This window comes from Nannospalax galili, unplaced genomic scaffold, assembly GCF_000622305.1.
Source record: "Nannospalax galili isolate Female #2095 unplaced genomic scaffold, S.galili_v1.0 scaffold683, whole genome shotgun sequence".
Classification (NCBI taxonomy): domain Eukaryota; kingdom Metazoa; phylum Chordata; class Mammalia; order Rodentia; family Spalacidae; genus Nannospalax; species Nannospalax galili.
Genome location: NW_008349093.1, coordinates 435,738 through 451,409, shown reverse-complemented (window position 1 = coordinate 451,409; position 15,672 = coordinate 435,738). Strand labels below are relative to the sequence as shown.

General features: G+C 46.0%; 1 protein-coding gene across 1 annotated transcript in view; it reads left to right on the top strand.

The window, feature by feature from the left end:
• The window catches only part of Alk (ALK receptor tyrosine kinase), a 790,272-nt gene that overhangs the window by 668,106 nt on the left and 106,494 nt on the right, over window positions 1-15,672 (top strand). The window contains exons 7-8 of the mRNA XM_008846481.1: window positions 4,419-4,550; window positions 6,790-6,890. Of these exons, the coding sequence (XP_008844703.1) occupies window positions 4,419-4,550; window positions 6,790-6,890 (233 nt within the window). The remainder of the gene's footprint in view (window positions 1-4,418; window positions 4,551-6,789; window positions 6,891-15,672) is intronic.

Genomic DNA, 15,672 nt, shown 5'->3' with positions numbered 1-15,672 from the left:
TTTGAAAATGCCTTTTAAAAGCTTTTTGATACTCACTTCCCAGCTGGGACATAAATTGGGCAGGCCAGGCCCTGATTTACAATTGGGAAAATGAAGGCAGGGAGAAAGTAATTGACTTGTTCAGGGTCACACAGCAAGTCAGGAACAGAGCGGAGATTAGAGCACTGAGCCCTCAGGATCCAGCCCATTACTGTGGCTCGGGGCATCTCCCACTCCTCCATAGCTGGTCATCCTGGATTTCTGGAGCCAGCTTCAAACTTCAGGGCAGCCCGGCTTGGGTATTGAAGTCAAGAGTGTGGAGCCCAGTGGCCTTTTCAGCCATGTTGGAAAAACTGCTCTGACCAGCCGTCAGAAGGACAGCTCCACCCTGGGGAACATACACATTGAGTCCTGTGCTGCAGAAATCAGAAAAGGGTTGCTAGGAAGGAAAGCTTAGTTCAAGAGGAAAGTTATTCCAGTCTTCTCTCCACCAGCTCTTGGCAAAACACTCAGCAAATATCCTTTCTCTTGCATGTGACCCTATTCTTTCTGGCTCTTCTGTTGTTTTCTCTGTCGCACTGTTGATGCCGGAAGTCATCACCATGATGATAACAGCCACAGACAGGAGCATCTGCTCTGTGCCAGGTGCTCTCTTCCAGGATGAACCTATTTTACAGTCATAGCAAACCTAGGTGATGCCATCATAGCTAGCTCAGAGAGCAGGAGGCTAAAGCTATCATCCATGATTAAACCTTTACCCAGTGCTGAGCTGTGATTTGGGCTCAGTCTGGCTCCAGAGCCAGCCCCACATTCTGGAACACTGTAGACCACACTCATTTGTTGCATGACTTTCTCACCTGACTGTGCTGAGCTTTAAACCTCACTATAGACTCACCTGGGACAAAGGAGTCAAGAAGAACCAGGGAGGTCCAGAGCTCTGCCACCATCTTTCCTTATCTGTAGCATAATACCTGTCAATATCCTGCATTTCCAATTTAAAACATCACCATATCTAAAGGAGGCATCCCAGATGCGTACCCCACTGAAGGGTCCTTATGTGTCCTGACCATTGACCTCAATGGCATGTGACTCCCTAGAAAGCAGCCAGAGGTGCCCCCCTCCTTGATTCCCTAATGAGTCACCTACTCACAAGCTCTTGCAAATAGATCACTTCCCCTCCCCCTTCCAGGACCCAATAATCGTCTCTGTTTTGTGAGGGTGTTCATCTTGCCAGGCAAAACCAAAGTATTTTTTAAGTTTATTTCTTTATTGTAAAATAAAACATTCTGGTTATAAAATACTTGGAAGATCCAGAAAAGTGCACAGGAGAAAATACTATTGCCCATAATCCTCCCTCTCAGACATTCCAAGATAACCATAATATTTTGATAGATTTCTTCTAGCATTTTCCCCATGACTCCATATTTTCAAGGAAATGTCTAACACATATTTATCAAAAATGTTAACAGAGTTGTCACACGGGGAGGAAAAGAAGTAGTATCACTTGGCCTGCCGTTTACACTTGGCAGCTCCTGCAGCTGTGGCTGGGGTCACATCCCTGTGACTCTGGCCATTTGTCTCTCTTAGAGTGGAATCAGGTGTCATAATTGCTGAATGTGGTGGGATTGATTGACCCACACACAACTCGATTTGCCATCCAGCTGATGAGAATCCTGGCTACAGCCCAAGGAGGGGATCTGTGAGAGTAATGCTTCTCTGATGTGAGGTTAGTCAGGGAGTCCCTAGAGAGTCTACTCAAAAGGCAGATTCTAACCAGCAGGCTGGGTGGGGCCCGAGAGTCCATGCTTCCAACTTCACAGGCCACGGGGATGAAACTGGAGATATGTCCCTGGAGCCCACTTTCGGTGAGAAGAAGTTAAGGATTGAACATGGTTTCCTTTCCTTCAGCAAATAAATATTGAAGTTCTGCAAAGGGCCAGGTACTCCATAGGTGCTGGGGGAGAGTGAGAAGATGGTAATCAAAGGCTGTCTGACACTAACACACCAGTCTGATGGGCCAGTCTTATGTTCAGTAACTGACCTTAGCAATGATTTCTTGATTTCAGCCTAGTCCATCATGGGTGTTTGTTTTGACCCCCACCCCCACCAGCTCCCTCGAGAGTGGCTTCCTGCTGAGCATACTCCCTTGATGTGCTTAAAATGATGGAAATCCCCTGGCTCCCCTTTTTTCCTTCAAGACTTAATTGTCACATAAGCCAGCCATTGACCTACCTTGCTATTTTGCCCACCTCTTCTCCTTTATTCGGGCAAAAAGAAATGGGGCCTCCCATCCCAGCTTACCCCGGGTCCTCTGATGGCTGGCACGTAGGCAGGCTTCTAGAAGGTACAGAGAATGCTACTTTTGTCCCTGTGGAAAGCACAGGAGCTATCTAGGCAACCCCCAGATCTTTCCAGAGAGGCAGGGAGGACCTATTCCAGTCTCCCACCTGGGGCAGCGGCAGCACTGGCTACTTAAGTCCTACCCCAGTGACTTCTGGTGTAGGTATAAAGAAATGGAAGCATACTCACACAACCACTTTCTATTTTCACAACTCCAATTACAAGATGTTTCCAAATTCTCCCCTTTATTTTGTCCTAAAGCCAACTCTATACAATAGGCATTAATATTCCCCCATTTTACAGAGGTGAAGACTGAGGCTCTAGAGCCCCAGGACTGGATCCCAGTTACTGCTATGATGCCACTGCCCAAATGGTTAGGACGGATGGACATGCTAAGCCCCTGCTCAGCCCTGCCTCCATCTTCCACCAGACCTGCTGGAATCTTCCATTGTGATCTTTGGCTCTTAAAGCATGCCTATGAAGGGATGCTCCATGGAAGGTCATGCCTATGAAGGGATGCTCCATGGACCATGGAAGGTCCAGACGCTAGTTAGTTTCTGTGAAAAACGTGGATATGGGGTCCCCTGAGGGCAGGAATAAAAGACTAAAACAGAAAGATCTCCTTAGGTTTTGGAGTTTTAATCAGAAGAATGCATGAGGCTTGGGGGAAAGCGATTTCTTCAGGGGGGTATAAATGGGAAGAGATGCTCAAAGTCAGTGACAGCCTGTTTTAATTTATAATTCTGCCTTGGTGTGAAATGCACAGGGAATCGGGGGGAAAAAAGTAATAATTCACTGAGGTGCTGTCACAGCCAGGAAGCGTGAGGGCCCTCGTCAGCCTGCTACTGCCAAGAAAGGCTGAGACAGAGGAAGGACATAGGGAGTGGGAGGTGGGGGTCTCTTAAAGAGCTCCGCCCCCAGGTGGAGATAGAGCTCTGCTGTCTCCTTGCTGCTCAGCCCTGCCTGGAGCTGCTGGGTGCTGTCAAAATAGCTTAGCCCAGAGTGGCCCTGGTCCACTAGCTCTCCTAGCTGAGAGCCTGCCCAGAGCCATCCTCAAAGGAAACTGGAGAAAGTGAGCTCTCTTGAGCTCCCTCTTTCCTCCTCTTTCTGGGGGCACCTGGGAAATATATGGTATAGAAAGCAGATTATGACCTAGAATCACAGGCCCTTGCTGCTGAGCCTGCAGGTGACATAGAGGCCGCAGCAACTGGCCACTGCAACTGAGGCCACTCAATTGTTTGAGCAGGCTTGCCAGGGATGTTACAGTAATGAACCATCCCAAAACATCAGTGGCTTCAATAGCATTTACAGCACCTGTCCAGTGAGAAATGGGCTGGGAGGGAGCTCAACTCCACAGGCTACCTCGGGGACTCCAGCCAGCTGAGGTTGACTCAAAAACAAGAGCTCCTCAGTTTTACAAGAGAAGAGAGACTGAAGGTTTACACAAGGGCTTTTCACAGGCTAGATCCAGATGAGACACACCTAACTGCCACTCACCTGATTACTTGGAACTAGTCACACTGCTTCTCATAACTTCCTGCAAAATAAAGAGGGGGTAGCAAGTGGAAAAAACTGAACAGCATGTACCTATGTGGACCCAGGGATTTAAGAGACCCAAACCAATCCATAGTTACCTGTCCCTTTGATACCACCACACTCTTGTCCTTTGGTCAGTCATTAGAGGTGTGTGCCACCAAGCGATGCATTGCCCTCTCTTGCACCACATTCATAGTAGATCAGCATTAAGACCACAGAACTGAAAAGCAGACAATCTGGGTTCTAGTCCCTGTTGAATGCCTCCTAGATGGATGCTTTTGACCATGTTGTTTAACATTTCTGAGCCTCTACTTTGTCACATATGAAACTGGGCTGTGGAGTTATACTTCCATTTCATTTTCTATGAAGGATCAGAAAATCACAAAGCAGCACGCACACAAATTAAGACATGGGGACTGCTATTCACTGTGATCTGTACCATCAGATACCATTTTCCTCACTGGAGTGAGGGGGGGCACCACTGATGAGGATAGTTTGGTCACCTCTGGCATAGTTTGCCATTATTGTATTGGCAATGACCATGCCCCATTCTCTCTCTACAGGTAAACTTCCTGCTGGGTTTTACTGCAACTTTGAAGATGACTTCTGTGGTTGGACCCAAAGCATACTCTCACCCCACATGCCCCAGTGGCAAGTCAGGAACCTGAAGAATGCCCAGTCCCAGGGTCGCCAAGGTACTACCTCTTTCTTCCCTTCTCCCTGGTGCCCAACCTAGTGTCCATGTAGACATGTAAGAAACTTGGGACCTGATCCCAAAGCAGTTAGGCTTCTCCTCGCCTTCAGTATCTCTACCCAAAGTTTTTCTAGGGTGCTCACACCCAGGCTCCTCTTCATCCCTTTTTGGACTCTAGAATGATTAAATCTGGCCAAGCTCAATGTCACCTTCTGTTACTTAAAGTAAAGCTTTATTGAGGGATTAACTGAAAACCAGCAGCAGCAATCATAATAATCCATTCTGTGTTAAGGCCCTACCATGTGTCAGGCACAGAATTCATTGGAAAGTAGAGAACACTATAGCCCCCTTTATGACAAGGAGACTGAGGCATATAGAGGCCTTTTGCCTAGGCCATGCCCCAGGAACCTTGCTCCACATCTGGTTTATTCCCTGTGGCCCAGACTCCTTAGCCATCTCCCATCCTCACCAATTTCAGCTGGCAACAACTCTCCTCCCCTCCTTGGAGCCTCCCTATCATTCCTGTTCCATGCCAAAAAGACACGGCTACCCTCATCCGCATCTGCGGCGTCAGCTCAGGAACACTAGCCTGGAGGGTTTGGAATCAGAGAGCATCAGCAAGGCCAGCATAGACCAGGCTGCTAAAGAGGCCAGGCCACCCAGCCGTGATCCAGCCTTGGTTTGAACCTACAGGCTATGCTGAGACAAGCCCTAGTATCCACTCCTGGGCAGGGTAAGGATCTGTCTCTTTCTCTGCATTTGCCTTTTCTAGGTGGAACTGAAACTGCCCTTAGGAAACCCCTCCCTTTCCAAGGGAACATTACATGTCCTATGGGTTATTTTAGGAAGTAGTACCAATAATGAAGAGTGTGTGAGAGGAGAGCATCCGGATCAGTCCTGATGAATCCCAGAGCCCAAACAGTTCTGTTTTCCATCTTCATAGCTAGCCACAGCCAAGCCAAGGGAGTTGGCTTTGGGCCAGGACACTCTCACAGTGGCCCTGTTAGACAGAAAGCTGAGTTACTGCAGCCAAAGTAGAGTTCCACGGGGGCCCCACAGCCCATGAGAAGGGCCCAAGAGCTCCTGCTCTTCTCTTGCCCTCCCTATTTCATGGCATCATCTTAGTGCTCTAAGAAGAAGCAGAGAAGAAAGGGAACTCACAGGCCTGTCTCTCATTCTCTGCTCCCCCTTTGATGGCATCTCTATAGCATCAAAGCGGATGAATTATCCAGTCTTGTTGGATGCTGCCAGTGATGGGGCTTTTTCCTACCTCTCCAGTAGTAAACTCCATTTTCTAACCAGTTCTGAATCTCAGACCATTTCTTCTTGCCCTTAGGCAAGCTCTACCACTCCATGAATTATACTCAAGGGTCATGATTTTCTCTCCTCCAAGAACCCCCAAAAAACTGTACTACTCCTGGTCTCAGAAGGCTAGGACTTCAAATACTTGCAGACAGTATTTGCAGTCCCCAACACTGAATGACACCTTTTTCTTTGTCTCCCCACCCAAGCTCAGCTCTTGGCCTCGAGCTTTCTGGTTTCTCTGGCCCGTACTGGTAACTCTGCTCTGAACCCATTCATATTCACAACTTGGTAACAATTCAGTAACAAACTTTTCTAAGAAAAGGAGGAAAGTAGAAATGAAGATAGATCTGGAGTCATGTTTGCAGCTCTGTGGACCCCGAGAAAGATGGGAACTCGCATCTTCATAGAACTGACCGTGTTCAAAATGCTCTGCATTTGCTATAGGTTTAGAGATGTTTCTCCTGCCACCAAGATGATTGGCAGCTCATGATCTCACAGCTTTGGGGGACAAGTGGTACTGAGGAAATGCACAAAATAAGGCTCCCCGTGAAGGGCATGGACCACAGGATGACCCGGGCCCTGGAGCAGGGAGAAGAGAATGAAGGTCACGAGGACCATCAATAGGGAAGGTGGGACAGGAGAGTCCAGCCAACTTCAGGCTGCTTCTGGGTTGAAGCTGGTGAGCTCAGAAGTTACAGTAGTGAGATGCATGGTGTTGTGACCTCCTGGGCAGTGTAGAATGAAGGTCTTAGCACAAGCCACGGTTTGTTGACAATTATAAGTAGACTGCCTTACCTACTGTAGGCAAGAAGCCAGCATCCTCAATTATGTCCCTAGCTAAATCAGAACTGAGCATAATCCACTAACTCTGTACCCCTGGAGCCCTCAGTACATGTTGATAGTACATCTGTGACTCTCTTCCTCTCTCCCCGCAGGTCATGCCCTATTGCTCAGTACCACTGATGTTCCCACTTCTGAAAGTGCGACGGTGACCAGTGCTACATTTCCTGCACCGATGAAGAACTCTCCTTGTGAGGCAAGTCTGTGTTCCTCTAGTTCCCTGACTTCTCCTTCCAGGTGAATGGAAATACATGAAGAAAGGAGCCTAGAAAGCTCAGCTTGTCATCTTCGTGGGAAAGCAAGAGGCCATTTTTGCCATGTTTTATGCAGATTGTACCCACCCACATGGTGAAGTCTCATTAGCAGAGACTCTACCTTAAACAGCCACACTCAGCTGCACTCAACTGTTGTAGCAGGACCTTGATTTAAACAAACCTGGAAAATAGTTCTTATAATAGGCATAACAGAAGAGAGTAATGGGATTTACAAATCTTGAATTCTTGGTATTTTTAAAAAGAATTCATATACTAGAAAGCGTCAAAAAAATTTGATTTACATAAATTTCACTAAGACATCGATGGTATTCTGTGAAGTACAACAAAGCCTCCTACACAAATGATTCCTGAAGCTGTTGTCTCCTCAGTGTGAGACCGGGAGGTCTGGGATCGCGTTCCTTAGCATATGATCATATTCTCCAGGGGCCAAGAAATATACTTAAGACCCCCCACACGGCACAGTGATTAAGCTCATGTATTCTCTTGATCAATGACCCGAATCTGAGACAGATTCCATTCTGATTACAAATTTTTCTGGGCAGTTAACTGACTTCTTAGGGCCTCAGGTCCTTCCCTGGAAAATGGAGACACTAATAGTACCTGGACTAAAGGGGTGAGGATTGCATAGTTTAATGTGTGTAAGAGACTTGGGATAGCAGGTGGTACAGCAGTTAGTCAGTAGTGCCTGGCACCCTGTGTGAACACATTCACAGAGAGACTAGGAGAAGAGAGAGAGTGCTTCTGCCAGAAATCAGACTCTAAGCTCTCAGAGGACAGGCTGTGCAGGGGGCTCTTTGCACGCCCCAGGGTTCCTGCACCTGCATCTTGCATACAACAGAAGACCAGCAAGTGCTAAGATTCAGCCTGTCCTCTGTAGAAACCCATGGAAGAAACTCCTGTCTGGCTTAGTTTTAGCTATGCACCATCTGGGTAATTTGCTTCCTTTCAAGCTGTAGACATTATAAAACTAACCAGGTTTGCTTCCTCTATTTTCGCTGGTAGAGAAATCCCAGAGAGGAAGGCTTCAGCCAGAAGTACACAGCAAGACTCCCCTTGTTAAGGGACCAAATTTGAACCCTCCAGGATTGTTGAGAAATACAAACTCAGCCACAAAACAAAGAAGAATAAAAATGGTGTACAAATGATTTTGTAATCCAATGAATGGTTAAGTTAGAGATGAGGCTCCCTCTTAGCAAGCAAATGGGATGTGCAGTCTGCAGCTGCCTGATATAACTCTACGTTCGCCCCATCTTTCCTATCCTCTCCTAGTTTACCTCATCTTATTAGGTTTTGGGTCTCTCTAAGCCACCTTAACTCCTTTTTTGAAAGAAGAATGAGCAAAAATGAATAGATTCATTAAAATAAATTGTATTTGCGAAACCATGCTATCTGATGCAGATGGTAGAATTACACAGTCAGTGTTGATACATCCTGGCTGCCTCAGAGTGAGTGCCTAGAAAAGGAGGCATCTTGGGAAGAAACCTGAATGAAGACAGATGGTTGGCCCACCCAAGAGGACAGGAGGTTCCTTAGGAGCATTTGGTCTTTAAATGTATTCTTCACTGGGTTTAATAGGAGCCTAATTTCAGAGAAAGAAATGTCAAAGCAAAAGCAATATCATTTCTCTGATAACCTTTGACTTGATCGATAGCTGAAACAGGTGTTTTTCTCTGACTATTTTCCTTCCAGTCAGACTTGTTCTGGGCTATTTTTGCTCTTTCCTGCCCTTTTCTGGAACTTGACTGAGCAGGCACAATGAGGGGAAGGGATTGGTTCCCTCCCACATTCGTATCATTCATATTTATATATGTTTACATTCCCATGATTTCACCTTCAGCATTTCAGACCATTGTTCATCTAATGTTGATAAACTCTCAATGTTGTGAGCAATGCTTTTAGAAAAATAAAATGAAATAAAAGTAAATAAATAACCAAAATAGAAATATGTGTTTCCAGGTTTGGAACCCCTGTCCTTTACATCCAAATCCTCAATACACAAGGTAGGAAATGGAGTTCTTTCTTCCAGAATAGCTGAGCTCTGATAACAGGGACAGCCCTGCACACCACACTGATGTGGGAAATCACGAGGTTAACTCAGGCCTTTGAAGCCCACAAGCCCTGAGAGGGCCTCCCTTGGATGAGTGGTTTGAATGCGGGAAGATGGATGCTAGATAAAACTGTGGGCAATGTCTTTGATAGGGGACTAATCCACAGGGAGTGGGCCAACCTGGACTCCAGGCCTCATGCCTATTACAGAGCATTGTCTCTAAACACAGGGCAGTCCTGGTCTTCAGAAATTTACATATGCAGAATATTTCAAAATGCTCTTCAAGACACCCCACATTCATCTTACAAAGAACTGGGATCTTCGTCAATGAATTTTCCTCAAAATCTAAGACTGAGTTGACTGGTTGTCTGTTTCTCTACTTGTGTTCCCTTGGAAAATGGACAAATGGGGCTTCCTGTACCAACCCTTGACTTCCTAAAAGACATCACGAGGCAGGATCTCTGCATCTTCAAACCCCATCCTTGGTGATTTGCTTGCTGGCTCTGGATCTTCAGATCTATTGGTTGTAAGTGTTCCTGCCAAAGGCAAGCAAAATTCATCCTAAGTCCATTATAATACCTGCCACCCCAAACAGTGCAATGCAGATTTCCATTGTGAAACATGAGTCAACAAAGGATCTGGAAATGGAAATGTTGGAACAGAAACACAGGTAGAGGTGGGAGAAACATAGGGGCTGGGGAGCATATGGAAGCAGGACAGATGCCCACCAATGGAGACACAGCCAGCATGCACCTTGGGCCAACTCAACTTCTAGGGTCTTCCGGAAACCTGCCAGCTCTCATGTACTCCCAATGGCTACCTGCTGCCACCACTGCCACCTGCCTTGGTGGGCCACTACTGCAGGCACCACCTCCTCCCCCTCTCTACACAGTTGCACATAAGGCATGAATATTTAAAGACCTCTGCCTAGCCCAGCCACAAACAGAGAGAGCACTGTGGCTTTTTGGTTCCCCTTCCTGCCACAAACTATTCTCTGCAGGAAACTGGGGAGCCACTTACAATATATTCTGATTTTTGTTTTATTTTTATTTTTATTTCACTGAGCTCCAGTTCAAATAATTAAAGTTGCCACAGGGGAGGGAAGCCTTGCGGTGGCTTTCATGTGCTCACTTGCTGTCAGGCCTGCTCCAGTCCTCCTTGACTGTGAGACACACTCTGATGTGTCTAGCATTGCAGCTGTGGCTAATACTCAGGACTGGAGAGTGGCAGGGGCCATTCTGCCCCTCCCCTTGCCTTTCACACATTCGGGAAGCCTGCCTTTCTCAACAAGCCCCATGTGGTTTGAAATTCTGTTTTATTTGAATAGCCTGCCTGTGACTAGAATAATTTAAACGATGTTCTCAGGCCAGACAAGGCCTGGGGTTGGGAAGTGGACTTCATTTTCTTCCCCTTCTAAAACATGGGAGCAGTTTTCCTTTTATGGGCCTTAGGTACTGGAGGCACCCAGAAAGAGGGGTGTAATGTACTGCTTTTTGTGATGGTTTAGTTCCACCTGACCTTGCCAGAACTGCAGTCACCTTTCCTTGCATGCACGAGTACGCACACACATGCACATACATACACTCACAATGGTATCCTGGACCATGGCCAGACCTTTCCACCCTGAGGTCAGCCCAAGAGTTGAGAAGAATGGACTCTGATTAGCTGCTAGGACAGCTGAGCTCAGGCAGAAGGCGGCAGCAGGGTTCTGCTGTGTTTGTGCGGGCTCTCTGTCCTGAAGGGAAAGAAACCCACACTCCGTGTGATTGAAACCAGCAAATGTGGTCCAGAAGGCTATGAAGAGAAGACAGGCGTGGGGGATTTCCTGCTGCCGTCCTTCAAGCCCTGCCCAAAGCTCTCCCTGGGAATAACCCCCTGCGGTGACAGCTCCCCTAAAAGCCAGGGAAATCTCCCATCAATGGTTCTCTGGTTGATTTTATAAGATTTTTCAGGGTGCTGGTGACCATTTCTGGACCAATGGCCCTTCCCTTCCCTCCATCTCAGTATGACCCTCAAGCAAAATAAGGTGAGAATTGGCAGTGCTGACTGGATGTATTCAGAGCTGCCCACACTTCCTCCTGAAGGTAGGCAAGAGGATATTCGGGATGAGATAAAGCAGAACTTTCCCAGTGGCTGTGTTTTTAAAGTTTATCAAACTCAATCACAAAATCCACTATGAAAAGGCAAGAAAAGGAAGATATGAGGAGCAGCGATTATTATGAGATGCTTAAGGTAGAAGAGAAAGCAAAAGTCGAAGAGCTCTGCCTTCAGCAAACCCAGAACAAACTCAACAGGATCCAGCCAGGGCAATGAGCAGGAAGAGCACGTCGGGTCTTCCCTATGATCTAGGCTAGGGTACTCACTGGGCTGCCGGGAGAGGAAGAAAGCCTCCCTCGACAGGGCAGGGAAGGAATGTGCCAAAGACCCGAAGCGCAAATACAAGCCAAGGCCAAAGCCAGACCTCCTAACTCCAAGCCTCGTGTTCTTTCTCTCACACTGCCCTGTGGGACAGGAGATTCCGTCTCAACTCAGGGGGAGCTGATATGAGCCATCACGCTCACCTACTCAAAATCTTGCCACCCACTAGAGGTTCCCACCTGTGGAGACAGAAGAGGAAGATCATCCCATTTGTAACCAGGACATTAGTTACTGCACTCTCATGGGACTAAAATGCTGTTTGGTCCGTGTGTGCCTTGTTTTTCAACGCACTTGTCTGACCAGTGTTAGCTGATCAGGAAGAGGAGAAGCTGCACGGCCTCGTGGACTTGATCCTGATGGAAGTTGTCATTTCCAGAGGTTGCATTCCTTCCACAGAGAGCTTGTGTCTGGATCAGGAGAACAAAGCTTTCTTTGCTCACTTATTCTTCCTTGTGTCGTGTCTAAGACCAGATCGGTGGAAAAACAAGTCAGCCTCCACCAGGGTCAAGATGGGCTCTGCCGCTGTTCTTTTCTGTCCAAGAAATGCTGCACAAACGTTCTGTGGTCATGGTAGAAATCCCCTTTGTAAGGACCAGCACTGATCTAGAGGGGACTTCAGGGTAACAGCATCTCTCCTTCCCTCCCACCAAGCACAGGCACCTTCAGTCTGGTACATAAGGACCAAGATATCCATTAGGCAGAGCTCCCATGGATATTCAGCCACATCACATCTGACACTCAGAAATCTGCAGTGACAGCGCTGCAGTTCCTCTTCTCAGATGGAAGTCAGTCCAGACTCAGGACTTGACTCAGGAGCAGACCCTGCTGGTCTGGCCAGGAATTGTTTTCACACTCACTGTGGGCCTTTAGGAAAAGCCATTTGGAAAATGCCTTCCTCCTTCCCTAGAACCAGAGTCAGGAGCTTGTGCTAGATACATCATATCCATCTGGGTTGCCCATTCTCTGCCCAAGGGGACATGATGTGGAGCTCATCAGGAATTACAAGGCCTCTCTAGTGACTGTAGGGTGATACTAACATCTAGTGCAAGTCAGCAGCATGAGGGCTCCAGTTAGCTGTCTCTCCTTACTCCATGACCCAACACCCATAATATCTCCTGCACCCAGAGAAATCTAGCTGGCCACGGATGAAGATGTTAATCTCAGAAAGCCTTCAGTGGGCCTGTGCAAGTGATTCTTTGCTTCAGAGGGCTGGGGCAGAAGGCTGGAGTGATTCTTGAAGCACTTTCCAAATGGCTTGTCTGCAGGCCCACAGTATTTGTCTAGGATTTGAAGCCCTTCTTTAGGTCTTCAATAGCAACCATCCCATATACCAGTAAAATTATCACTCTAATAAGAATCCTCTATACACCAAGGATTACAGAGCTGCTCCACCTCCCTACAGTTGCCCTGGGAGTAAATAAAGTCTTCTCTGTTCCACAGAGGAGGAGGAAAAAATGGGGCTGGGCTTGACTGCTTAGACTGCCTAACCCCCGGATATCTGGTGAGAGAGTGGAGCCAGGGAGAAGCACAGGGGGCCGCAGTGGTATGGACAGCCAACAGTGGTGAGTCAGCAAGTACTGACTCTAGTCCTACTGGATGGCCATCCATGCGGAAGACCTATAATTCTGGGCTCTCTCTTGAGTGTTGAGTCTTAGGAAAGTTAAGAAATCTTGCTTTCAGTATGAAAAGTTCCTGTCTTCAGGTCTCTTATGCACATTCATCTCTTATGCACATCATTACACTAAAAGAAACCCAAAAAGTCTTCATTAGAACTTCAGAGACCCTCATTCTTTGAAGCTTAAGAGAAACATCCTCCTTTTGCCTGGGCCAGAGGAAGGGAAGCTAACTCAGAATGTGTTTTTAAAAGATCCGGTCTCCTAGCTGGCTCTTAATGTTCAGCATTTCACCTTCATTGGCTCATTATCAAGACAGACTTGTGAGGAAGTTACCCTAAACCCCATTTACTGATATAGAAGCTGGGACTTGGGGAGCTTAATGTCTGGCCCAAGGTCATCCTGTTGGCAAGTGACATAAACCAGGTCAGTCCAACTCCAAAGCCAAATCTTTAAACACTCCAAGGTCACTGGACTCGACTTAGGTCATCTGAGTTTAAATCCCAACTCTGCCCGATTAAGGAGCCATCTGACCTCAAACAAGCTACTTCTCCAAATTGGAGATAAAAATACCTGTTTTACTTGCTGTGTGAGATTGTTACCAGCATCAGATAGAAATGTGAAAACTCTGTAATCTTCACAATGCTTTATGAATGGCAGCAATTATTGCTATTATTCCTCTTCTTGCCTTGCTTAGATACAAGAAAATCACTGTGACAGACATTGCATGTTCCTATTTTTCCTCTCTGGCAATCAGCAACGTGTAGGCAGGTTGCAAGCATCACTTTAATAGAAGTAGTACGGGGAGAATATGCCCAGTAAACCCACTTAATCAATAATTAAGTAATGAATTACACAGTCCCTTGCAAGAAGTCTCTTCATTGAGTCTTAGAGATCAACAAATAAAGCCCTATTGAGATTTCCGAGCCAAAGTAATTCTTACTTCAGCACCTAGAGCTAGAAGGCTGGAGCCTAGCATTCTGTCAACTCTCATTGTGATGTGGTTGACTCTGCCAAGATACATGCTAATTGGCTAAGGTAATCAACAGCCATTGCAATTACATTCAGAAATCATTAATTTAATATGTTTGAGCCATTCAAAATTAATCCCTCCCCCATTACATGATGAAACTGAGGCATAAGAAGAATTACTGTTAGGCTCAGGGATGTGGATGAAAATTTCCTTGGCCCTTAGCAGACTTGGTTCCCATTCAAAAGTATTGTTAATCACAGACACTTGTAGCTCCCAGTGGTGATCTTTATTAACAGATCCACGAAGCCCATATCCAAAGGAACACCCTAGTAGAACACAGATGACCGACCCTAAGTATTAGAGGATACATTCCCGGGGGTTTCTGGGTCCATGCTGATACCCACGTGCTTCCTTGAGCCCACATTCTTTCCATCTGCTGTCCATGAAGGTTGTAGTAGTTTCACTGTATAGCATCAGCCCTGTTCCCAGCAAGAGGATTACAAGGCTATTCCCAAGCATTTTCTCCAGTGTACAGAGAGAAACTAAGGCACAGAGGAGGCTGTTTGCCTGAAGTCACACCATTATGTCCCAGAAGAGAATATTATTTTTTTTCTTTCCATAAGAATGGAAAGGAATCTAGAAGGGAAATAAAAATAACTGAAAATTTTAACACAGAGTCTTTCACCTCACCCTATTCTGATTTGGCGTGTGTGTGTATATATGTGTGTGTGTCTGTCTCTGTGTGTGTGTGTGTGTGTGTGTGTGTAAAAGAGAGAGACAGAGAAAGAACTCTAACATGGATTTCCTACTTTTCCTTTACTCTCTTATTCTTCTAGCACAGGAGAATGAACCTCATATTTATCAAATGTCTTTGCTAAGTTGGGCACCAAGTTCACAGAGTCTGATAAAGCCCTGCAAGGAGAGCACCACTAGTCCATTTACGGACAAAGGCACTGAGGCGCTGACGAATTCTGTAATAAGTAAAAAGTAGACCACCCTTTCTGATCCAAAGTCCCTGTTCTGCCTACAGCATTGTGCCACCTCCTCCCTCAAAGTTTCCAGCTGTCTTGGGTCCCTCACAAAAACTCCAGCTCAGGCAAGAGAACTGGAACATCTGAAATGCACAAAAAAGATAAGCACCCTTTTCCTACTTTCCACCACCACCAGAATCCTTCCTCACCGATTTCTTAAATACAGCATTTATTATTTTCTGATTCTAAGAGTACCCTTTGTTCATTTTAGAGCATTAGGAAAATACAGTAAAGTATGAATAAGACAAGTGAAATTGCCCACAATCCTACCCACCAATGATAACCTTTATTAGAGGCTGGCACATTTCCTTCCAGACAAGTAGATAGAGATCTGAGCACAGAGACAGTTAAATAGCTGTATAAATTTAGTATCATGTGATCCAAGCTCTTTGAATCTTCTTTCCTTATTTAATTTTATATATCCATATATCAATATTCTTCCTCATAACCTTGCTTTTAATAGTTGTATTCTCTAAGTTTATATTATAGATTTTCTTCTAGTTCTCAAGTCATAGATATGCATTGAAAAAAAAATGTGAAAGAAAAAAAATCCAATAAGAAAAGCAAATATCTATGACTCCATAACCTTAGCACCTAGAAATCCCAGGTTATTATTTTTTA